The sequence below is a fragment of the Danaus plexippus genome, chromosome 2 (genome assembly GCF_018135715.1).
Source record: "Danaus plexippus chromosome 2, MEX_DaPlex, whole genome shotgun sequence".
Classification (NCBI taxonomy): domain Eukaryota; kingdom Metazoa; phylum Arthropoda; class Insecta; order Lepidoptera; family Nymphalidae; genus Danaus; species Danaus plexippus.
In genome coordinates this window covers 2,698,305-2,726,140 of record NC_083537.1, presented here as the reverse complement: position 1 = coordinate 2,726,140, position 27,836 = coordinate 2,698,305, and the positions used below count along the sequence as shown (strand labels likewise).

The 27,836-nt window shown below is 29.9% G+C and overlaps 1 protein-coding gene across 1 annotated transcript; it reads left to right on the top strand.

Annotated features, from left to right (window-relative positions):
• Positions 1-304: 304 nt before the first annotated feature.
• LOC116779628 (uncharacterized) lies at positions 305-24,706 on the top strand. The gene is made up of 6 exons (XM_032674011.2): positions 305-456; positions 3,529-3,658; positions 21,540-21,654; positions 21,817-21,974; positions 22,096-22,244; positions 22,320-24,706. The coding sequence occupies exons 1-6, from the start codon at positions 406-408 to the stop codon at positions 24,042-24,044; spliced, it is 2,328 nt and encodes a 775-aa protein (XP_032529902.2). The 5' UTR covers positions 305-405; the 3' UTR covers positions 24,045-24,706.
• Positions 24,707-27,836: the final 3,130 nt, after the last annotated feature.

Sequence of the window (27,836 nt, the reverse complement as noted above, 5' to 3'; positions counted from 1 at the left end):
CTTTCTGATGCGTCTATGCATTTTGTGCAATCCAAAAGCGTAATATTCATTGCACTGGTTACTTCAATAATTTTATAACGTAAACTGATTTTACCTAAAACTACGTATTTAAATGGCGTTAATTTAAAATAGATTTTTAATATGTCAGTAGAATAAAATAATTAATGTTTTTTCGATGAATTTATGTCATTAACCTGTGTACAAACTGACCCTGACCTGAGCAAAAACAAAAGTGTAATAAAATTGTTATTCTTATCCTGCAGTGTTATTGTACAATATTTGTTTATATAATGTGATGTTCGAGTATATCGTAGCACGCTAAGCGAGCTACAGTGCGTCAGTCACGCGATCGTAGCCGACCTCTACGGCTGGGTCTACGTCAGTGCTACAAGCTCCGGCTACGTAATGTGGTGTTTCCTACTTCTAACCTTCTTCGTCGCAGTCCAAGGGCGCGCGGTAAGCATGACTTACTTCTTGTTTAACAAAATATTATTACATACGAAAACATGGTTATAATGAAGAATTTGTAACTTTATTGTATTTATATAATATTATATGCATTTTACTTCGTGTTTGATATAAAATTTATTAATATAATAAGTTATAAATAGCGTATTTGAGTATATTTGATACTCTTCTCTCATCTTGGTATTTTATAATGACTTTATTTTAACTTAATTTTTGTTCCTCGGCAATTGCAGCTTTTAAAAGATTTTAAGGACATGAGTGAGTTAATGTAATAAATTTTTAGATTTCAAAAAGTAAAAGTTCGAATAGTGTTAAATTTATTATAATGCATTAAAGTAATTAAAAATTATATACTTCTTAGATCTTTCCTGACGTTTTTTAACTAATATATACTTATTGTATTAAAACCTTAAAGGTAAATATTAAATGTGATTGTTTTAAATTAGGGTTAAAAGTGGTGAAACAGGCTTTATGTCACGAATATTTTACACGCTTCCTCTTACATTTCAAGAAAAATAAATTGTCTTTTTTAAATTGACTTATTAAAAGCATCGAAATTTTACCTTTTTAAAACAATACGACGATAAATAAATGTGAATGTTTACATATTTACTAAAAAATAATAATAATAACTATAAATTATATTTCAAATACTTCTTGTACGAATTTTAACCTAAGAATATCTCATTGTGGTTTTATCAGTTGACCGTCAATAAAAAGAATTCTTAACAAAGATATATATATTATTTTAAGTTAATATTTTCTTTTCTCTTTCTTTCATTTTAATATATATATATATATAAATATATTTTAATTAATTCCATAATTAATAAAATCCGTTTTAAAGAATATATGTATATAGTTTTTAACAAATTTTCGTAGTTTGATCATTTCGCCATGAAAAAATTTCTATTATTATTATTATTATTTCTTTTAATATTTATTCAACTGAAAAGAGTTATTTTATTTTGATCATATATTTTTGTTTATTAATATTTTACCTTTCGTTAACTCGGTAAAAGATATCCTATTAATTATTAGTGTAAAAAAAATATTAAAATATTATTATAAGAAAAACGAAGCCTTCATGTCAACGCGTTCATAAATAGGAGGTCATTCACCTGGCTCGCAATATTTAAAAAAGCTTTACAGGATGGCCGGTCTGAGATGGCCGCTGGCTAATTCTTAAATCACACCTAACAGGTCTCTGCAGATTTTAGAGGGCATACGAGAGAGATTGTATTCTTTTAATTGCTACTAACATATTCCGCTCTTTTTGTTTTAATTCTTTTACGGATGTCATATACCTTTTAATTACTGATTAGTTAAGTCTAATGGTGAGCTTGTGACGGCCAGTACAACATGGTCGACACGTCAAGAATACATGAAGCCGTAAGATGATATATACATAGTGCAAAATATAAGAAATATATATATAATAAGATAAAGATGACATTCTACATAGATCGTATGAGAGTTTTCCTTCCCACATACAAAGGCAAAAAATAAAAGATAATATATGAAACAAGTTGATTTATAGTTTTGAAAAACCAAATGTTATATATAAAATAGAAAGGGGTGATTTTGTTCGTAGACGTCTCAGGGTTGTAATTTAATTTATAAATTAAAGTAATAATGAGCAAAGTACGTCTAAATTAAGAAAGATTATAAATTTAAAGAGAATTTCGCTTCTTCTATCTTTTTTTTTGTTCGTATTATTAAAGAGTTCTTTGTAGAATTTTAATCAGACTATATAAATGTAATGTATAATTATATCTTTTAACTAGCTTAAATAAAAAAAAGTATTTTTACTTCGGTACGCTGTATATAAAGTCGACGTAATTTTAAATAAATTTCTTCAAATGTTTGTTTTGAAAACGATAAAAATCGTTTAGGATCATAATTGTTCAATCTAATTAATATCATTGTTTACAATATTGTAACTCAAACGTAGTTGAATAAAAAACTTATCAAATTATTGCTTTATCAACCGGAGGAGTCTCGTTAAATATAAGAGAAATAATATTGAGAAGATTATTTACTTAGAAAGTCAAATGGCAGGGGAGTGCTTAGTTAATTACGTTATCGCATTTCCCTCGAAGTGCTTCAAGTTCTGATGTACTTCAGAATCGATTCCACATAAACTTGTATTATTCATTCAGTGCTTGTACCAGATCAGTTTCTAGAGAATTATGTTCCGTATTACTAAGAATATTTATCATATAACCCATTGAGACATAAAAATACGTAATATTGAAATTACTTCTATTTAATATAAAAACTTTCTTTTAAAAGTAATTTTTTGAAATTTATATTACAACTAGTAATGTATTCTCTGTAAGCAATATCTCAGTTTGAATCGCTTTGAAGTATAAAATATTCTATACTTAATTTAGCTAAGAAGTTGGATTTAAATTGTCTGCATTTTTACGAACCCAATAAAATGTAAGAGTGAAATCCTTTTTATGAGTGAAAAGCGCTTAATATCTTTTCGAACTGAGGGAAATATTAGAAACAGATGACGGTTAACCGGAAATAGCTTTAACCTGACAAGCGTCTGTTAAAACAGTTAGAATTTATAGTCGTAAGTTTAACTTCTATTGAGTTAAGAGTACGGTTGATGTTTATTAAAGCGGCGCCAGCGCATTCCATTACAACCTTTGAACACGAATTCTTGAACATTGTATTTGAGAATGCACAAGAATGTTTGAGAATGTAATTACCACTGTTATAGAACTACTTAGCGTATTCGTAACTTGGGATAAGTAACTACAACGAAGTTCCGAAAACAGGGTCATGTTTAGCTAAATATACATAAATACATACCGTTATACATAAACTCATACTAGCTCTTATTCCTCATTCCTTATTTGGAGAAAAAGACATTTTTTGAAATTCCATAATATAAACACTAAATAATTTTACTACATAGTAGACAATTTTGTCGTTAATTTTCTTTTGTATATCTTTAAAAAGTAATAAAGTTTTAATAAGAAGACTAAAATTAAAAAGAAAATTATTAATAATTTGTTCCGCCGCTGATCTCCCGTTATGTTTTAGGTGAACATCAGCAACACATGGGTTCTGCCGGAGGAGGGTTTCCCAGTGTTCTACCGTTACTTCAGGGACCGCATCTCCTGGTACGAGGCGGACGCCGTCTGCCAGTTCCATCACGCCAATCTCGTCACTGGTAAGTCCATTAAATACGACAGAGCAACCAAAACTTGTCAAACTATTTCATGAGATCTGAAACAAATACGAAAGCACTGGCATGATTAAACTTGATAACGAACATAAATAAATCGTTTATTTTAAATTAAATGAATCCTGATTCATCTATAAATCGTGTCATTAATGAAATCTCTTATATGACACAGCAGTTATGATGTAATCAGATCATTACTATAACAAGGCGGCATTAAAACCGGTGCTACAGTATTGTTAGATTTAATGAGATCATTTAGGAAAGCAATCCAACCATTTTTCATAAAAATGGGGCAATACTCGCTTAGAACAGCACTTTTATACTCCAGTTACAACTAATTGCGCTCTATAGCTTGATATTTTTGTTTTCGAAGTTATTTAAGACTTATTGTTTTGAAAAAAGAACATTTTATGATAGACTTATAGAAATATTACGTATTCTTTATAAGAGAATTACACTAGTTTATTTCAATCACGAGATATAATCACAAAATAATGTAGTGAATATTGCGAATCTAAATACTTGATGATTATCAATAGAAAAATGTGCGTATAAGTTGTGACTGCTATATATTCAGAATACATTATAATTAAAATTAATACGTCGTAATATCTCAAATGGCTTGTAAACTTTCCATGTTAGCACACGATAGTTATATTTGACAAGGATCTATATGACCTTATCCTGTTAAGTATAATCGACACAGGCTTGCCATTACCGCTGATGTGAGCCGACCCTGAGGCTCATCGCGAATAAACGACGCCGATAAAACTTCCACAATATCTTATCAGAAAGTAATGAATATCAAAATACTTGCACAACAATAAATATATAAATATTAAAAAAAAAGATTCTTGAGTTTTGTTCCTATATACTAATTTAATGACCTTAGAAGTAGTGCTTCTTGTACAACGAATAAACTTATCAACATTTATTATTTCTGTCTTATAGTTTGGTTATAATCGCCGAAACTACTGCCACTTATATTTACTATCCTTGTGAAATAGTTTAGAAGAATATTTGATGACAAATTTACATAAGAAACCTGGGAAAACATTTTCATCTTAATAAATTGTAATACCTACGAACATAGAACATTTATCTTTTGTTTATAATTTGACGTAAAAACCCAACGCTGTATTATATAAGATAAGCCTTTGAAATGCCGCCGTCATTTGGGGTTAAGAAATCTCAATGTTAAATTTCAAGACAATCGGCTTAGAGGTTAAGTCGAAAAAGGATCTTTTAATCAATTACGCTTCACAATTATGAGTACGAATATATGTGACTTTATTTATATATGAAAAATTGTGATTATTTTAGTTCATTTATTTTGTACAATTTTTGAAAAAACTAACAATTATTCATATAAAAAGTTCAAATGACAGTAACTAGCCTTACATTTATTTATTCTGGACATGATTATATCAGGACATATACAACACTAGACATCTATCTTCAAGATAATTAAGGAACATAATAATTAGACTTTTAAAATAAAACTAATGTTTTTCGGATTTTACTACGCGAATTTTATGACTTTAAAAACTACATAATCCCGACGTTTCGGTTACTTTTCAGCAACCGTGATCACAATCACATCTCGTCTGCCCGTAATCACGGTTGCTGAAAAATAACCGAAACGTCGGGATTATGTAGTTTTTAAAGTAATAAAATTCGCCTAGAAAAATCCGAAAAACATTAGTTTTATTTAATTGACTCGCGAAAATCTTAGATCTCATTAGAATTTTTGTTATACAATCCTAACATTATTATTTTAAAATTCTTAATTATTCGGTTTTGATATATCTCTAAACTATAAAGTACATAGAGATTTGATATTATCTCATACACAATTATATTTAAACACAAAGGTAATATGATAGAACAGAATAAAAATATATTCGCAAAAAAAAATGATAATATCTGTTATCCAACCAAGTAATTGGTGGACAAACAATACACTGATAGCCCTTAATTAGTTTGTTTCTCTTTTTTGTTTGTTAAAGTATTACTTAAAAGCGAACAAAAACAAAAGATTGCCGTCCTTGACGCCTTGTTATGTTCGGGCTTCGAAGGTCTTGTTGAAGAAATCCTTTGTAACATGAAACGCCTTCATACTGTAAATAGAAACTTAAATTAGTCTCGAAATACCGACATCTTGAGATTTATTCCCATCTCAAATATCTCAACTTTCCAAAATTACTAAAGAAACTTTCTCGAGAACTGTAATTTATAAGTTTATTGTGTCTGTTACGATTTTTGTCTGAAAAGTTTCTGTTTCCTATTCTGTCTATATAACCTTCTTTAAAACTATATTATTTGCAACCTTCATTTTAGTTTCATATATTTTTTAGCGTCTGTGTTTCTGTTATTTTTAGTAGTCGCTAGTCTTCACAATCGCAATATATTACAATATTAGACCAAAAAGAATTCTCAGTAAGCAGTCTTACAGTAACCTGCTATTAGTTATTGGTTTGACTAAATAATTGTTTTTGGATGAACAGACATTTTAAATATATGTGTGAAGTACAAAGAATTATAGTAAAAATATAACAATAATTCAGGAGTCCATCGCAATACATCCGAATTCGCAAAAACTACCGTTACAGAAATAACAACTTAGAGAAATGATTAGTTTGTGAATATTGAGGACAGTTGAAGTCAGTGACATCCCTATTTGTAGATGTTTTTATCAGAATTGTATGTTTGAATAAAAAAAAACACTGATTTTCATTGAAAACGTAAACCTCAATGGTTGCTCTGAATCTATTCAACTTAAAATGTTTTTACAAATTAAAGGCTGCTGTATAAAATGAATACCGCACAGCTTTTTGAAGTGAATGAAAGCTGTGAGTGCTGGGAAAATATATTTCTAGCTATTTAAATTACGATATTGCTGCTCTAGATATGGACTCGTGTATTTTTCGTATTTATTTTGCTGTATAAATTTATTTTGAAGGATTAAGCAGACGTCCATAAGTTTTTAAGAGACTTAAAATAATTTATTCTCAATTCCAATGCACATTTTTTTGTGTTTGGTCATTTTTGTTACTTATTGATTTTATTTATTGATTGCGATTGCTATCAAATCTACAGTAATGAGTTATACATTTGATAGTATTTATAATAATATTTTTCATATACATTTTGTTACATTGGGTTAAAGAATTAGACTTGAGAATATGCAGTCATTCCAATAATTATTTTCACGTGAACCGACTCTTTAATTTTTCATTTAAATCTTAATAGATTTAAATTACTTTTCTGGTACTGGGAAACATGGTTTTAAGGAATAATAAAATATGAATTTTTGGCTTGAATTTCGTTGTTTCTGAAACCGATTTAGACGAACGTCATTGGGGTATGAATTTAAGATGAGTGACCTATATTTTTGGTTTCAACCAATATTCAATAGCAACGGTATTTATAGTTAGATTTGCTATTCAATAATAGATCTATCCGTGTCATGAAGTGTATATATTTTCTTTTATGTAATCGATCGGTTGGGAAGAAAGATATGTTTCAGAGAAGTATAAGATATATATGAACTAAGGCTTTACGGAAACTAATAGAGAAACTAAATTTAATACAGAAATATTTTTCATATAAAATAAATATTCCTGTAATATAAAAAAAAAATGGATTCTGTAGAAGTGAACTATTATTTCAGTTTTTCTTTCACAATATTAGTCATACGCAAAAAAAATATATTTGTACAACATTTTCTATGTTCATTAATATGTTTTCTGTAGCATGTTGTGTTTATTCTGTATTTTGCTACTGAAATATCGGTCTAGTAATTCTATTAACGACAACAACTCGTTGAACTAACGATACATTATTATTATATGAGGATAATAGAAATTGCCATTAAGAAAGTGTGTTGTCATTATTTGTTGTAGCATTTATTATTGGGATCCAAAAAGAAATTAGTGAACATTGGGATCAAAATAAGTTATCCTCCTTACGTATGGTCCATTGTGATCATTCTAATAAAATTTCATATTCAAAACATATTTGGATATATAAATTAATCTGTGCAAAAAAATTTTTGAAGGCTACATCATCTTTATATTTTTTCAAAACGATTTCTCGTTTAAACTTTGGTAAATTGATATGACGATGAAAGGCCCTGGTAAGTAATTGAAAGGGAAAACATTAATAAACGATCGGATTAAAAGGCCGTAAACAAAATTCTGATAAGCCTTTATTATAAAAGTTCACTTAATACCGAAATAAGATCGCAGAAGATAAATATTTATAATATAATATTAATATTATTTTATAAAATTTGAGAAACGAGCGGTGAACAAATGATAATTATATCTGGTCGATGCCGTGGGAGTTGAAAATGTTCACCTTTACGAGTAGTTTATTTTAAACACACACATAAACATAGCCACACAAAATGTGCACTATAATCCTGTTTAAGATTTTTTTGTGTTAGAGAATGAGCAAAGACTTGATGTATGCGACGATTATATCCGTAATTAAACCTCATTTAACTTATAAATTATCAATTCGATTTTAAGCCGTTCATAATAATTAATCGGTACAATATTTGTTATGTTAAATATGCAAATAATTTTGTCCGTTCCAAATTTAATTAAAATTGTGCATTGTGTTGTATAATATTTTATGTTATTATTATTATTTTTTGTTTATATGTTTCACAAATTGAATTATTCGTAAAACGAAAATGTAAACAAGGAATTGAAATTTTATTATTCACTTATTAGTCAAAAAAATTATAATTTTATTCAGACTATTTTTAATACCTTCTCAAGCTTTGTTTAAAATAAGGTAATATTTTATGTACACTTAATTAACAAATAAACAGACAGACGGTGAAGGAAAACATCGTGAGTAAACCTGGTCTTATAATTTCAAATTATAAGATTGAAATCACCAACCCGTCTTGAGCAAGCGTGGCGATTAATGCTCTAACCTTCTCTATGTGAGAAGAGGCCTTTGCTCAGCAGTGGGCTTCGATAGGCTGATGATGATGATGACTTAATTAAATTATTTAAATATACTTTGAATTTACAATTAAATTGGTACAATATTTTTACATTGAAATAAGTACGTTTTCTTGTAATTATCAATATTTATCTTTAGCTTAAATATACTTACTTTATTTTAATAACGAAGTTAAATTCCAAGGTTAATTATAAGAGAACTGAATAACAAACTCTTCAACAATTCGGTTCCTCTTACAAAGACGGTAGATATTGACAAAGGATTCCTTTACTTTTAAGACGCTACTTCTTATAAAATAATCAACATTTACGTATCTCAAAGAGTAAGACAGGTCTCATACTTAGTGAGACAGGTACGCAACATTATTTTGAAAAAAAAAAAGAATTTAGGATACGGGTTTCTGTGTTCTTTTGTTTTGCAATAGTTTATTTTACGATTTTTAAGTTATCTGTTTCTATAAAACAAAATTTGTATGAATCAATGGTTCTCGTGAAATAACTACCATGTCATCTTCGGTAAATGAAAAATGTTGCCCGAAAACGAGTTAGAACGAGGCATAATACCCGCTATGCGTAAGTATTTTTTGCTGTACCGAATATATTTGAAACGAAAGGGCAACTGACCCTAAAACGCTTATCACGAAAATTTATCGGCTTTGGAAAGATTTCTATTGGTACAAAAAATACTGATGTGCCGATCTTGCAATAGAGGAAACGTTTTTTTTATCTGCTCTTCTTTACTGAAAATAATGAGTAAATTTCTTTCCTAAAATGCTTACAGCACAAAAATAAATTTTTGGTTACGCTTGTAAAACAAATATCTCATTTTGTTCATAAACTTAATGTTACATAGAAACGACAAAAAAGATAGTATTGTATTTTGTTCAACATGAGCTCTGGCAACAGATATTATTTACTGATGATGTCATATTTATCAAAACACATTTTTGCCGGAGATCGTATACAGAAAAGAATTCAGAGCGTCGAAAAAGCTCTAACACGAGATTTTCTTTTGATATACAAATTCCTCATTCAACGTTCCATTTTAAGTGTTATAATTCATTTTAACGAATCAATTAATTCTCATTATCATTACTAATAGCCGAATGCTTTTAATATTATTAGTGGAGATTGTACGAAGAGATAATGACCTTATATTTTGTGGCGATGGGTGTGGCGATAAACTCTCTATAGTAATCACGAGGTAGTTTTAAATAAATAAGTAAGAAGTTATAAGTTATTATGGTAAAATAAATAGAAGTAGATAGTATAGTGAGGGAGCATCACTAAATATAATCTTAGTTCCATAATCTTATTATGTTATATACGTTTACATATAAAATAACCTATTTAAAAATAGCCTCAGAATTGTACTGAACTCGATTTTATTAAAATGTACTTTTTTATGTTGTAAAATCTATTTGACAAATTTATTTTCAAATACAATAAGACACTTACTTAACTAACTATTTCTTTTTAATTTTTGTTTGAGGGATGTAATTTTAGATTCTATCGACTTGAAAATAATACTCTCTTAATTTATATATTTTTCTATTATAATACTAAAATGATATTGTTTAAAAAGCGGTGTCTAAAAATGTTTTACAATTCAGGACGAGACTAAGGAAGACTAACTGAGCTCGGAAGACACTTAAAAACAGTCTGGGACTTTACTTAGAGCATGTTGCTTTTATTTATTTTTTTGTAATTATGACAGTATAAGACGGTCAAAACACTCATACAGTAAAAACATTCCATAGGTATTCAAAGGAGTAGGAAATGTTTATAGCTTGCAATTTATTTGAGCTTTAACTACCTTAAAAAATCGTCAATTGTCAATATAGCTAAATTTTGAAATGTGTTGATAGAACACAAGTAAAGCCATATATAGTATTTTTTTCTAGTTGGTTATATAAATTTAGATATTTTCTATGTATGTGAATAATAAATGGACGAGGGTAAGGTTTGAAGCAAAATTTGTAAAGAGGACAGCGAGATCATTTATTAAACGACAACTTGTCTTAGCTCCGGGCTTTTTGAGATTAATAGACGATCAAAGCACAAAATAGGATTATATTTTAATATGAAGCAAAATGTAATTTTGTGCAAAATTATACTGCTAATGTTATTAATGCGGAAATTGCTACGTGTGTGATGTATTTTTGTTTAAGCGACTACGTGAGTGTGTAATAAAACACAGTCTGAAAAGGTTCCCATGGGATCCAGAAGGACGTTCGAGTAAAAACTAATTATACATAGTTATAATAGTTGCCAGTTAGGAAAATGTTTATGAAGTAAAGATTTTTTTAAATTTTTAACGCGTGATTAAGTAAAATAATTTTATAAAAATATATTGAGAAGAATAAACATTTTTCTTATTGGAATGATTACGTGGTTTAATATTTTCTAATAGTAAAGCTGTACACGAGGATAAAGGGATACCAATATCTGAGGTAGGTTAGTGTTGCGGAAACATATATTTACATGACTTTATGAGAGATTCCACCCTAACCTGTTTCCTTGTGAATCGTTTATTTTGTAAACGACCATAAAATCATTTCATTGGCTGAAGCGAATATAAAATAGCGTTGAAAGCTTTTTTCAATTTTGCCTCGACTTACGAGCTTCTTTTATATTTTTGGAATTTTAATGCTGAACCAAATTCTGAAAAGGTTTTGATTTTGTTTATTAGATATTATTGTTAACTTCTTGTATCCAGAGTCATTGATGATATTTTTATTAAAGAAACGGTTATATAATAAACGGCTGTACTTAGAAAAAGATTTAGGTATTGATTCATAGCTCTGCTCGTATAGTGATACCTACAGTCGCTAGAACCAGTATAATTCCGTTAAATGACTAATTTGAACATTTTAACATTGAGGAAAACATCATATGATATCTTTGGAGGAGTGAAATACAAGATAGGTCCAATTAATGGGCTTCCGATACTTCAATCCATAACGACTGGATTACTTTTCGTTTATTAGGGGATGTGAGATGAGGTGCGGCCTTTATTACAGCGATGTATATGTAGAGACAAGGTGTGTCTTATCGATCGAGCGAAGCATTTTTGTATTTCTGAGACCGTAAGTAATATTACCTAAGTGTTATTACAATTATTCATATATATATATATTACTTGCACGTTGAACATTGTTTCTAGATATGGAAGGTAAAAGATTTATTATATACAAAAACATGTTAGTCAAGAAATTCGTCATGCCTATATAGGTAGCTTAAAATAACCCTGTCAGAATTTATTATTAAGTGGCCCTATTAATCATAGCTAAGATGTTAGAGCCGAGCCTCCGTTAGACTTATTACACTACATTAATTCAGAGGCACGATCGGCTCCACCTTTGTTAACGTCATTTTCCAAGGTAATTAAAGAGTTTCGACCTGAAGTTGCCAAGTGGGAAAATATTTAAATTGAAATTGGCTTAAAGCTTGAAAGCCTAAAATACTTTTTGTTTCATATTACGTCCCGTGGTTTCAGGAAAAAAAAAATATTAAAAGGCTACTCATAAATAAACGCGTTTTACACTTTTATTTCGTTTAATGGCCAGTGTATTGACTTTCAACGTAGTGTTCATAAAAGTAAGTAATATATACGCTAATTATTTTAAAGAGTTGGAAGTTAGAGTTGTACTTGTAGATAAATATAATAAAATTGGCTTGTTACTAAACGTTGAAGGATAGATTTATAAACAGAAGAGTGTGATAGCAATCAAATTGTTTCATTGCTTGTGTACATTTTGAAATTCATTTTGGTCGTTCATAAAGCTGTGCAAATAGTTCATATTACCAGTCGAATTAAAAAAAAAATAAAACGAATTCATTTTAAAATCGAAACAGCTGACGAACGTCGGACGTAAAAATACGAAGTTTAAATAAACCGTAGTGGTTTATTGGCTCCATGAAACTGTAATTTACATTTTACTCTAAAATCACATAACCTCGTTGACCCACATGCACCATAATTTCATTTCATATTGAGGCATTGTTTGTATTTGCGGATATCCATCATGGCAGTTATGATTTAGGACGGTAATAACCCCGGATGATGTATTCAAAGCGAATGAGCGTATTAAATTTTATGAGCTGAAATAATTTCATAAAATTCCACTGTGAAAATCTTGTCAAGCATTTGAGCATAATTTTTATGTGTTCCTATTATGGATTTCACTTTTAATTACTTTTAAATTTGTACACCATATTGTTATTTATAAAGTTTTTAAGCAATAAGGTTTTAAGTAATATTATAGACAGAAAGTATAGAGCGACAGAGGATATCCATAAAGTAGAATAATATTGATGTTATTGTTTGAAATCTATTGAAAACTAATTCTACAAACTACAGTAGACGGCTAAAGGAATTAATTAGTAACGCGATTGAGACAGCATATACCGGATGTCATAATCGAGTTCTGTTTGTGTCACTTACTTAAATATTTCAATAAAGTATTTTAAATAAGTTAACTTTAAAGTTAAATTAATTTGTATCACTAATATCAAAATAGCCATTGTGTGTAATGAAGGAGGAAGCAGATGAAATACGTAAAGTATATATATAGTGTTTTATGTATATATTATGCATATATTATGCATATATATTATCTTATTACTAGTTCTTACGCAATTTCTTAGATAAAAATAAAAATACTCAAAAATGACTGTTTAAAATGTGGTAAAAATAATTATGAATATAAATTTATAAAATACCGATGTCTGTCAATCAACGTCACTTTTGACGGAATGCTTCTCGTCAGCAATACAGTCAATGCTGTATAAATAAAAAAAATTGTACTTATCGCTTCTATTCTTTCAACACTTCTGGCTTTCAGGTCTTTTTTGTTTAGTATAAAAAGATGTATATAAACTTGTTGTTAAACAAGATTCTTAAAATAGAAGGGATTTTTTTGGGTGTAATTTTAATAAAATGTTGGATTTCCAAAAATAGATAGATGATGTCATGCAACAATACTGTTCCAATAATTGGTCATTAGACCTAAGTTACAGCTTAACTAAAAATATAATAGAATTATAAATAATAGTATAACTTATAAGACAAGTTACAAGTGTTCTAAGGTAGGATATTAAAAGCCTGAGTATTTAATATTAAAATCGATCCAGTCATTTAAATGCGAACGTGTAGTTAATAATTTCATTTATAATAGACGACATTTGATATGAGTATTTTCTTTACACAAAATATCTTTATACAATTTACCGTAATCGGATTATTTATCTAAGCTTACCTTGTTTCCGCATTATATTATTTTCTATATCTCAATTTCCTTGAACCCAAGCCACGATGGCGTGAGTCCATTTGACAGCAATTACGTATATGTTGTTTGCATCCATCGCGTCGGTTGACGTCAAGTGTCAGCCAAGTTAGGAGGACAAACGAGGCCATGGTTTTATCCGCACAGTCAACAGATTTAATTTATATTACATAAATGATTAAAACTCAAGATATATTAATGGGTCTTTCGTTTTAAAAAGCGAAAATTGCTTATATTTATTTATTATTTCATTTATTTATAATAGTTATCAAGGAATATTTTATTATTACTGTATAGGGCTTGACACATCGCAAAATAAATGGAACCGCTACAGGGGCATTAAAAATTCTAAACCTTTACTTTATTCAGTTTACTTCGAGATAGTTTAGAAGATGGCAGACTGAAAGAAAAAGCTAAGGATGAGATAGATCTTCGTTTAAATTTGGTTATTGATAGAATTAAATGCATTTTATATTCACAATAAATATAAAACACAAAAAATATAATGTTCTAAACGTAGAGAGATAACAACACACGATATTTAAGCATAACGATTCACTTTAACATTCAAATACTTTAATGTTTCGGTGCTCATTATCTGAATGGCCAATTCCAAAGCTAATGTTGCAGAACGTCTTTGTACTCGTTGGATGTGATTTGATTTCCTTCCATATAAGGTTTAAATCCTTCGTTTCAATTTCCGTGGAATAGCCGAATCTCTCACGATATTACCCCGAGGGCGACTTAGGCTGGGGGATGTAACGTGATAAAGTTAATGCTATCAATTTACATAACCGGTTTGTGTTTGAGATTGAAACCGTAGTGTCTTATAGGCTTGTGTACTTTATGAAATTGCACTTATCGACCTGATATGCGATGTATTTTATGAGTTACTGTAATTATAAACATCTCCGTCATCGAGAGTCATCGTTGATAAAAATTTGTTCAACAGAAAAGCGTAATAGAATAAAATGGTACATATATATAAACTGTAGGAAATTTCTGAGGAAGTACTTTTTATACAAAACGTAAAGTTATCAAATTTTATATTGAACAAGAGACGAGACGAAACGAGACGAAAGCTCTTAGCATTCAATGGATTCATCGTGCGGGTGCCGGGTCCATCGCGTTGCAGGGAGAGGAGCTTCAACAGTGCCTGGGACTTGCGACCCAGGTGTAGGTTTAAGGAGCCCCTAAGTAACGCGCGTTAAACGCGCTAATAACTATATATTAAACTATTAAACGAATTAATAGTTTTTTTTTTGGTGTAAAACAATTTAAGTATATATGCAAATAAAGTAATCTAAACCAATTAATTTATTTGGTACAATACAATCGTTTCTTTTTCAAAAGAAAGCTGTTTGAGAGAAATTTAATTTCTATAAAACAAATTAAGGTATATTATATCTCAAAAGCCGTTTACGCTGTATAATAATATTCTCTTGAAACTTTGAAAACACAAAGGTTTTATCTGCTTGGAACTAATTACATTGTTGAAAGTTACAAAGAACATTAACTTTAGTCTCTTGATTGCATTAACTTGCAACATTATGTTCAGGGTACCATGCTTTTGCTGTGTTCAAATGTAAAATATAATCTAATCACCAAATCTCATCATATATAATATGAGAAGATTGTAGCCACAGCTTCTTTGACAATATATATGATTCATTGTATTGATATATGGCATATATAGTAATCTCTTATCTCAACGCAGATTTATATATTTTTCTGTATTTCCATTTTACACATAAACTTTTACTCTTAACTAGACATTCATGACTATTTAATACTAATTTGATTTCGTCAGTTAGGACAGCATGATACTTTTTGGTAATTAAATCATGTTTTTTTTTATCATAAACTTAATTTTATTTTTATGGATCTTTAAAACTTCGTGAATGTGGAAATATTTTACTAATGACATCTAAGATATTCGAGTGTCCTCATTCTAATGAAACTAACTTTTTCGCACACTACGCGTTTTTCATACCTTACTAGATAGATATATTTTTCTCTTTGGTTTTCTTTGTGGCTTTTCGACTGAGGTTACGAGTTTTTCGCTATAAGCTAACATCTACAGGTCCGCTTCAACAACTCAACCCTAAGTATTTAAGTAGGTTTTGCAGGGTCATCTGTATTGAGGTTATTAATTTTTTAATCGGACGTATTCGTGTCGGTGAAATTGTAGTCTTAGGTACTGATATGGAAGTAGAAAATTTCTAGTAAACATCTTGAAAAATTAACTACGCTCACTTTGTTTTCTTTACAATACAATATAGAGAATTGAATAATCACGTATATTATAGGCAAAATCCGAAAACATTTTAAATGTTGCTTCAATATCGGGTTACAGTAATATGATCGCCGCTGGTACACAACGACAAAAATAAATTAGAAACAGCGTTGTCGTCGCTTTCCATTAAAGTTAATGGTGCACAAACATTGAGTTGGCGGTGTTTTGTGTTCCTGTGTCTCGCGAGACCTCGCAATGTTTGGGGATTTGCCAGACAACACTATGTGGGCCAGTATGAAGTAACTTAATTGCTTTTACTAAATGTATCTGTAGAAACTTTAACATTGGATTGGATATAGAAATAATAATAATAAAGATGGAAGGAATTTCATTGTTCCACCCGATACATTTTTATTCTTTTTACTTCGCCAGTATTGCTTTCTACGTTGTGATATTGATAAAGGTAACGATTGAGCTGGTCGTCGATTTTCTCGACGGGACTGCATTTCTAACTGTTGGTATCTTATTCACGGACTACTGGACTATAACTAGAAATAAAAATAGAAGATTCAGTACATTTAGTTCATGCCTTTTAGATTTTAGATGAACCTTTCAGAGGTTGTACTTGTCTGCAACATTTTATCTTAGAACTATTTTAAAAGGTATTTCAAAGAAATATCTGCAGAATTTAAACAATATCCCAACAAAACTAACTTCAATTGTTTCAAGAGTTTCAAAGATTTATACACAAGGAAACTTCTAAGGGAGATAATAAATTCGAAATTTCTATTTAACAGTTATCGAGTTTGCTGATAATGTATTTATTATTTCTTTTGCTTTTAATTTATTTTTTATTATTGGACCCAAAAAATAAGTTCAAAATTTTTTAATACCTAGAGAATTAGATGATTTTTCTTTATCATCCTTACCTTCAGTATTAACTGACTTAGGAGAAAGATTATGTGTGGGAGAATAACGTGAAAATTGTACTAAAAACCTTGCAAGTCTTAGGTTTTCCCCAAAACTATTGAACCATTGTAAAGCTAATCTTATATGAAAGTTACATATATATAGAAATTACATTCTTTTTATGCTTATTTTTACAGCTTCCTTGGATTAAAAATAAATGTTACATTTCTTTCGTTATTAAATTACGATAATGTTGGCAGGATGAGTAAAAATAATGTAATTCAAGACTGGATATCTTATAGCATAGACTCAATTTGATTACTCCTGACATTGAGGTGACATCTCGAAGAGGTAAAGCAAATTTTCTCTAAGGGGTTGTTGAGCACCGCAGTTACTTACCATTCGGATCTAAATTGCCTGTCAATCAGCCCTGGCTGTATTCGAACAAGCTTGAATAATTAATTTAGTGCCTTAGAAGCTCACAAAGTAAGCTCAAAATAGCAGGTTACAACATTTGTTATAATGGCAAAATCATATCGACACAAAAGATTTTAAATCTTTGTCTGATTTGCATAAATCGTTTTTTAAGAGATCTCACTATGAGGTTTCTTCATGATATTTCCAACTAACATTGCATTTTTATTTATTCCTAATACAAGACATGTCAAAGAGAGCATTCAATTGAAACCTCACTTTATGAATGTCAATATCTCATATATTACAGAAGCAAATAAAACATATGCTGTATATTGCTTGAATATAAATCGTATTTCAAAATGTTTTTGGTTGTACATATCTGTATATATCTTTTGAAATGAAGAGTAACAAAAACAAGGAGGTATTATATGAAACCTTTTTTGGAATAAGATTTATAAATATTTCATAAGCTTCATTTAATGTTGTATTTCTTTAATCATCAATTTCATGAGATAAGAGAAGAGTAATATCAGAGCATGTTTCGAAATTCACTGATATTGAATTGGAGGTTCTTGTTCCCGGCTGCCAGTCCCGCGGGTCCCTGCGATATTTGGCGATTTTCCAACCGACAATATTATTGGGCGTGGGGCAAATAAATCTAGTGAAGCGTGTTTTCATGTTTACTGCTATTCAAGAAACCGCTTAAAATAAAACTTGTATAGGATTTTAGTATCTGTACAATCATGTTAAAATTTTATTTTAAAAATTGTTTTGGTAAATGAATATTCCCTTAATAGTTATCATTCTATTTAGAATTACAAGGGAGTTTTATAAACCTCGCTTTTGTTGTAGTATGGTTGTTGGTAGCTGACCAGACAACACATATATATTGCTAAACATTTGTTATAAGAAAACTGTTCATCGTCTTCTAATATTCTTACACCACGTTAAGTTTGCTTAATTTATTTTATAATTGCATATTATAATGGAGTATAAAATGCGATGTCTTTAAGCCATTTTACTCTCAACAAATTCTTATTGATACATTGTGGTGGTAACGACATTTCAAGTTTTTAGTGGCCTCATTTATCACTCAAGGTATTTGACAAGAAGCCGCAAGAAATCCTGACAAATAGTTTTACAAGCCGAGCTCTCTCCGATGACCGATTGTGAGCTCATCATCATTATTCTTGATTTTCTTATAGTTTGAATGTTACTATACTTCGATTCTGTTCAATCTTTATATCTAATTCCAAACTTCAATTAATATTCCCGAGGTCTTTAAAGGCGATAAACTTGTTATATCTATTATAATACGACTTAAATAACTTTCTTCTAAATCTATTCATTGTTATAATAATAAATTACTTTCTAGTAAAAGCGGTTCCGTTCCCACATAATGCTACAATATTTTCTTACTATTTTGTCTTCTTTTGTTACGAGTTTTCTTTAGACTTCATTCTAACAATAAGTTAGTATGATTTGATTTCATCCAAGGATTATAAGTAAAGTCGGTCTTAGATACAAGAAGATAAAAAATCAATGGCAGAATTATGTCAATAATATAGTTTATAAATCTCGTTACGTAAACAAAATCCTATTAATATTACAAATGCGAAGGCTTGTGAGGATGAATGGGATGTATTTATGTGTGGACGTATAATTATGTGTTGGTCTTTCACACAAAAAGTACTGAAATGATTTTGGTAAAACAATACAGTAAAGGAGGTTTGATATGAGAGTGAGATATAGTTTAGCAAAACTACCTATAGTTCGAGTAAGGTCAGACATAACAGTTGTATTTTATACAAAGTCACGTGACGCAGACTCTAGTAGCAGAGGTCTCAGACAGTGTTATTAACTTATCTATTGTAATTTGCCACTGACCCTAATTCTGAATGCCAATTTTTTGAACGAAGTGGCGCCTTAAACTATTACTTTATTATTTATAAATGCTAAGCTGAGGCTACTACGAAGGACAGGACACTAAAGTCCCACTGTAAATGATAATATTGAAATATTAATATTATTATTACTTACTTTGTGGTTAAACTGGGTTCTCAGTCACCAATATTGTAAAATGTTTGAAATATTGAAGACGCTTTAACATTCATTGAAAATGATTTCGTATCGATAAAATCAGAACTGAAAGAATAATTTAATATCAATGATATTTATCAGACGTTTGAAATGAGTTCCAAATGCGTAATAAATGTTTAAGGATTAGCCTCGAATGAGAGCTTGTTTTTTTCAGGTTCTTATTATCGCTTTTCCTGTTAAAAGATCTTAAGAATATGTCATAAAAATGCAAACGTTAACGAGTCATATATATTTTACTGTGTGTACAAGAATTATTTATCCGTGTATTCAAAGAAAATTTGAAACAAAATCACATTTGCTTTTTACTGAAGAGCCAATACTACTTAATGTGAATTTTCTGTTATTTTACTAAGGAATCTCAAAAATATAACAGCACTAATGCCTTATATATAATGTTATTTAAATAGTAATAAAGTATATGGAATATATATATACTTACCCTAAGTGTGAATGGTGTAGAAAGATTTAAAATTAATTTATCAGGATTGTCTGTTATTCTGCGTAGTTCAGTCTTTTCATCTCTCTGGTGCATTAATTTTACTGGAAAAATCTTTGTGAAAGGAACTGAATCATGAAAATTTATAATACTATAGGTATAAAATTTATAGGTATAACATTTAATGTTCTTACCGTTTCTTGGTTGAGCAGGTCTTATATATAATTATATAATATTCATTACTTTTATGATCAAAGGATTTTTTTTTGTACCGTGTGAAAGTAAATAAAAACTCCGTCGAAATAACTCCCACTTCACTTACAAGCACCAGAAATGGAAGTATCTATCGAGTCTTAAAGTTGTTTCTTTATGACTAACTTTAAATATAAAGTACTTTATCATATTTTAATAATATATATTTTTTAATTTGGAATCACATAATATAAATTATAACTCATTTAATACACATACACACACACACAGATATATATATAAGGCTGAATTTAAGTTGCTGTATAAATTGGATAGTGCTTGATTATTTTCCACATGATACTAGACGTCAAAAAAGAGAAGGTTGTAATAGCACTATCCCGGCAACAGTCTAATGATTCCCAAAAAGCAAGGTGAGAATCAAAAAACACCTTAATTTTACAATCGGTTTATAATGTGATGTTTAAATCGCTATACAGCAACTGCTCCTTGGAGGTGTTAGTTATTACAATGAATATATTAATAACACAATATTGAGCTGGCGATGAGACGAAGATTGGATTGGCTATCTGCCAGTATACACTTTTCACGAAATCGTTTATTAACTGGAGTTGTTTATATCCGTAAAATATGAAACGAATATTACAACAAATGTTTTAATAAATTATTTAATTTTAAACATCACGTCTAAACATTATAACACTGCAAATCATTCTTTAAACTGCTTGTGAATTTCTGAACTTCAAATTAATGTGTCGAACATCAGACGTTACCAAATTTCTGTTGAATATATTATAATATTTTACCCATATAATATCGTTGCTTCATTAAAGACTATCACATAAATTTGTCGGCAAATTGCTATTTTCACGTTAACATTAATTTTGTAACATAATTGGGCCGTCAGTCAGTTTCAGACGTTTAATGAGAATAATAAACATTATTTAATACACACTTATTCCTTACAATATTGTATTTAAATCGTCCTTTAAAGGCTTCATTTAAAGAACAATAGCTATTTAGAGCAGGTTTCGTTTATTTTAATATAACTTAACAGATACCTTTTTTCACGTGTTTCTCATTTTTAATATCCAAGTGTCACTTCAGATAAAATATTAAAAAATCTTGACAGAACCAGAAAGTTTTTTTGAGGGATATTTGAGAATAAAACCTACTGACACACACACATATATATATATATATATATATATATATATTATAATAAGCAGGTACCTTAAGACTTGGCTTTGTATCTTAAGGAGTATGTTCATATATATTTTGTTCACAGTGGATACGACTGCTCAATACGATGCTGTCAGGGCATATCTTAAAGAGCTTGATATATCCAGTGCTGTATGGGTTGGACTCATCCGAAGCAACCCAGATGGAGATTTTACCTGGACGTGTGTATTTTTCTATTTCTAATATTTTATTTATGTTAAATTATAATCCATATTTCGGTATCCAGAATAGGTATAATTGATTTATTTTTTGTGAATTGTAAACAAAATAAATTTTTAAAAGCCAAAATATATCTATCAACAATGTGATGTTTATAACTTAAGGGACTACCGAGGTTTAAGTGGTGATGGATATTGGAGTGCTGCACCTGATACTCGTTCTGCTCCTTTGTGTGCTGCTGCCGATCCTGCTGCTGACTATCGTTGGGAAGCTCGAGCTTGTGGTGGACCCTCCGTTGCATCTTTCATTTGTGAACTACCTGGTATGATTTTTTCATATTGTTTGTCTTCATGTCATTATCTTCTGGTCTTGTTTCTAAAAGAAGAAATATTAAAACGACCTTATTAAATCATTAAATATTCGAATCTACTTTCCCCTTATAGTACCGCAATGGGCACTTGGTAATGAAGGCTGCATGGTACGGGCATTGCCAGCACTTACGATTCTTTATTTACCTGAGAGCGCCGCGGTACAACTAACTGCGGATTGCGGTTTGGCTGGAGTTAAACGGGTTCAATGCACTGGAAACGTGGTATAGTTAATTATAAACATTTTACTTACATAACTTCAATACTTTTAAAATGTTTAATAAACTTTGAATTCACAGAAACGGGAGGACTTGCTTAAAGAGCTAGCATGTACTGAGGAAGATCAAACAACTTTAACTTCAAATGGAACGTCTCCAATTACATCGTGGCAAATGACCACAGATTCGATATTCAACAATCAATATTTTAATAATGAAGGTACTGGCACAGAAGAAAATGTTACCACAGAACACGAGGATGATATAAATCAATCAAGTCCTATTAAAGTTATATCTACCTCGTTTACCATCATTCCTGATACTTCTAATAAAGTTTCCTTAAAACCTTCTGTAACAGAAAAATTGTTCAAAACACCTTTGCAGAAACATATTGATATTATAAGTAATAATTATATTCAACAAAATGAAACACCGAAATTAGTTCACGATGATGACTTGTTCACTAATGAACAAAATAATCAACAGGGAAATGATAAAATGTTACAATATACAAAATTGCATGATGAACTTGCACGCCTAGGTAATTCAGATACTGTATTTAGTCAACCCACTGACCATTTCGTTCCTCCTTTGGTTATGGCTAAGGCAAAAATAAGCGATGATTTGACAGCTTTATCTATTAAGGAGAAACTAGCTCAACAACTTTCTGAACAACAATTGAAGCATGAGATTCAACAAGAGTTTACGGCTACTGCTAATAGTTTTAACAAAGAGCTATATAGAACTGAAGCTATTAACAATCCATCAACTACATCTCTTCCTTTAATAAACATCAGTACCTCTTCTAAGGTAAATAAAAATAAAGACAATGAAAATGAGAATATTTCAATCAAAAAGACCAAAAACAAATACATGGAAACTAAACAAAAAAGTTTTAAAAATGGAGGAACAAAAGCTTTAAACACTATTTCGTCTGACGAAACAACTCCCACTTTATCACAATTGAATACACAAAATAATATAATTACTAGCACCATGGGTTCTATCACAGAACATACGCAAGGATATCCAACCAAACCACAATCGATAGAAGAAACATCGCTAGAACTTACAGTAATTTTAAGGGAACCAAATGAAAATACAAGCTTTAACGATACCGTTGTTTCTACGAATAGACCACTTATTTCAAATAAACCACTAATACAAAATAATATGGCAGATAATGAAACAGAAATACCAACCACGTCATCACATGTATTTCCATCGTCTACACAAGAGAATAACCTCAATGAAGATAAATTTAGAGATATGAATGTTTCCAATGATAAACATAAAGATACGGACAATTTTTTTTATGTGACAACTAAAAGTCTTTCTTCCAATGATAATGTCCAAACCAAGGCTAATGACGAAAGTAAAGATTTAGCGATGACAAACTCTCTGTCAGTATTATCTCTTATTAAAAAGTATAACAATAGTGCTACTAATATAAACTTGACGTCAGAAAACAGTACTATAGATGCATCTGTTACAATCGAAGTAATTGAGGATGCAAAAGCTACAAATAAAACTGTTGAACCGGAGAGTGAATTGAAAATTAACGATACAAGAAATAATTTTTTTAACTTTTCCGAAAACGAGCCTTTTAACGTAACAGTAAAAGAAGGATTTGACAGCATCATAGATTCCAATTTTGATTTAGACAGGAACATGACTTCAGATACAGATGATTTCCAATCTCCTCTCTTGTCTGCTGCTAGTGAACCGCTTCCAAAACCAAATAGATCCAGGCGAATTCAACAACAGACACGAAATAAGTTTAATCCGTTTCGTATTTTAGGCTAAATTCATATCCATATATCCTATGGCGATCTCTGAAGTCATGACTGATAAAAAAACATCAACGTAATCTTATTATAGGATGTATTTTATAATCACAAATTGTGATAGCACCGTGCACTTAGGTGATATTCATTATTCAATATTAAAAAGTTTCTTAGCAGTTGTAGGTCAAGGTTCATATTTAAGTAACATCAAAGCACTACATTCTTTAACATTATTATAAAAATCATTCATAATCTTATAATGTAGTCAATTCTTAAATATAGCATAGCTATCAATTATTATTATATTCTATACTAAAGAGTTTCGGGTAGCGAAGAGGGAAAATTATAGTTGGTTTATAGATTAGCTTATAAATAAACATAACTGTGTTTAAGAATTTCGCCCCTCAAATCTTTTACTACGTTAATATTAACTCACAGTCATATCACTCTAGTTAAGTCCTTTTAACGTTTTATAAAGTCAAAATATTTATGACGACAAATATGTTTGCAGAATTCATCTGAAAGGAAATGTTTTAAAGTTCTTTTTGAAGTGAGATGAATTCTGCTAAACGTTATAAGAAGTATGTGGCTGTTTAACAATATGCATTTACACAAATAGCTATTTATCACATACGTAGTAATAATTGTATAAGTTTTATAAATAAAGTTTGGAACACATGAGAGGTTCTTTTATTTTATTTTTTTATTTTAAACATGTTCTTTTTTAAATCGTCATAGCTGTTGAAAAGAATAGTAACTAAATCTTGTCATCGGTATCGTTTTTAATCATTCTACAATTTACTGGTAGTTCTTATAGTTAAGCTAGATTATACAAGTTAATAGCCTGATTTTCATGGCCGTAGACAGTTAACAGTCAGAGGTTAACATTGTAGAAAACAATTTAGTTTAATGGACTGAATAAGGTGAGTTTTATCACCTTTGTAAAATAAATCTATAGTCCTGCTTTGTAATATAAACCTATAGACCTGCGCTTAAAAATTAATAACTATATATGATCAAACAGAAACATATTTCTTCATCATAAATTGAAAATATTGTTTTAATTTTTATTATTTTTAGAGACAAGACAAAACTGCTATTTAAATTACTTTTCCTATCAGACGAAACCTCTTAGCATTCAATGGATTCACCGTGCGGGTGCCGGGTCCATCGCGTTGCAGGGAGAGGAGCTTCAACAGTGCCTGGGACTTGCAACCAAGGTTTAGGTTTAAGGGGCCCCTAACTAACGCGCGTTAAACGCTCACCTCCTCTGTCCAAGCTCCTCTCCCTACCTTACCATATTTGAAAAGAACCCACTAGGGCTGCCTTCGAAGTACGTTCCAAGAACGAATTTATGTGAGTTCTGGACAGGCCCAAGTCTTTTAGTAGGTTGATTTTGTAGGTAGGTTAATACCCAACTACTTCTTACGTTACTATTAAAGACCATTTTGTTTCAATCATCAAATCATGTTGAAAATGAAGGAAGTTGGAGGAATTATGTATGTTTATCTACGTCTTAAATTTTAAAGTTCATATATAAATGAAATGCTATACTTTTAAAAATTGTTTACCTTCAAGACGCCGGAGATGTTGGCATATTTATGTAGTTTGTTTATTTTATTACTTTTGGAAAGAATGTGGTTTGTAGAGAAGTCGTTTACTTTATGAAAGCGGTGCTAGATTTAGAAGAAAATTGTAAGTTCAGAAACATTCGCAAACTGTCAATATTGACGCAACACTTCAGAACCGGCATGCTCAAGTTCCCGAGAAGCCGCAACTTAAATATAATTTTGTTTTCTGTTGGGAAAGATAAGTTTGCATTGTATATTGTTTAATTGAATACGATTTGATGGTATACATGTAGATTTGCTTGCTCATAAAGGAATTAATATACGATACAGTTTATATTCAAAATACGGACATATTTTCAAGTTCACTTAATTTCTTTCTAACAGCTGCGTTCAGCAGAATAGCATAAATAACATAAAATAAACATTTATTTAAGAAAGACATATAAATAACCCGATTACTTCAACTTCACAAAAAATATTAGGCGTAGTATGAACGACTATGAAGTTCTTAAGTAGATGCTTTGGAAATAAAATTGTTGACACCGCCCTGTCCCAAAAGTAACAATTAAATTTAGCGAACAGCTCATTTACATAGGTAAATAATTTATTATAGGTCTATTCTGTCGTTAAATAAGGACGTTTAAAAATTCCTACTGTGACTCAACATGACACAAAAGCGTTACGTGATAAATATATTCAGACATACTCGAGGGATTCCATTAAGGGAACAATTGCATGCAAATATTTATTTAAGCTCATTACTTATTTGGCCGTTACAAAAGACTTTAAAAATATTATATTTTTGTAGAAAGTCATAATAATACTCGTATGTTTATTTAAGGGGTTTACCAACTTCTTCGCTAAGGTCAAGCCTTGTTTACCAAAATAAACATTTTGGCTATTCACATTTAGTCGCAACATGATCATTTTATTCACAAAGACTTGGAGGTGGGGATCAAGATGGCTCATATGTAGATGATGGTAAATAATTGGTGCTATGAATAATCTCTGTTGATCTAAACAAAAAGAATATTGGAATTTACAAGCTCGGAATTTTACTGGAGATTAAACCTGTTCCTTTTCAGCCCGAAGTATAAATATAGTCCTTGAGATTTATTGAATGTGTTCAATGAATTTTATAATTTTGCGAAAATTTGGTGTCTTGATTTTTTTTAAAACTCATGTGTAGACTGACAAAGTTCGTTTGGGTATATGGATGTTTATTGCTCTTGCACGCAAAAACAATAAAAAGAATTTTGATGTAACTTTACAGTGAATATTATAATTAGAATATAATTTAACTCCAAGTCCTGTGAAGTCGCAGCATGATCTAGTTATAGCCTTCGTATTGTGTATAAAGTCACCTGACGCAGTCCAAAGTAGATTCTGGCGGTTGTCTACCATATCGATTGTTGTAACATAGTTTATGATCTCTAATATTAATTTCGCTAACGACGTGGACGAATTTACAAACTGTTTTAAGAGAAGTCAGAAATATTTTTTTGAATAATCATCAGAAGGTGTCATTATCAAAATTGATAAAGAAATGTAAACAATTTTGGATATAGAATGGTATTGGGGGCAAGATATGAAAATCTGTTATTGAAATTCAGTCGATAAATGTTACATATTCAAAAAGTGAAATGAATTTAGTAAATACTCTACAGGTACAAAATTTGTAATTATGAAATATTATTGGTAATTAAATCGGTTTATGCGTAATAAAACACATATTAATTTACTCATTAAGTCCAGCCTTCTGTTAGCCGTAACAAAATTATAACCTATTATTAATTATGCTTTGTATACGTCGACTATAAAAGCAATGAAATTAAATACAATATTCTTTATCCTATCACGTATTCTACAGCGAATGTTCGGAAGAGATAAGGTTTATAAGTAAATTCTTTTGGGATTATACGAGTCGAAATTTTTTAAACAGCCGTATTCTTTTCACTGTTCTTGTGTTAAAAATAAAAAGTTATTGTTGATTTTTTGGACCAAAATTAGTGACTAAACCTTGGATTTCTTACTGGAACATGATCTAAATTTAATAAACAAGTATTTTAAGAAACTCGTAAACAATTATATGACTGAGAATTCAAATAGGTTCAGATTAATTTTTTTATGTAAAGTCTATTAGCTGTACCGATTAGGGTAGCATATCACCCTAGAATCTTAAGATACCGTTTGAGAAGTTTGTAAGAATTGTTGTTAAAATATATATTTATTGAAATTTT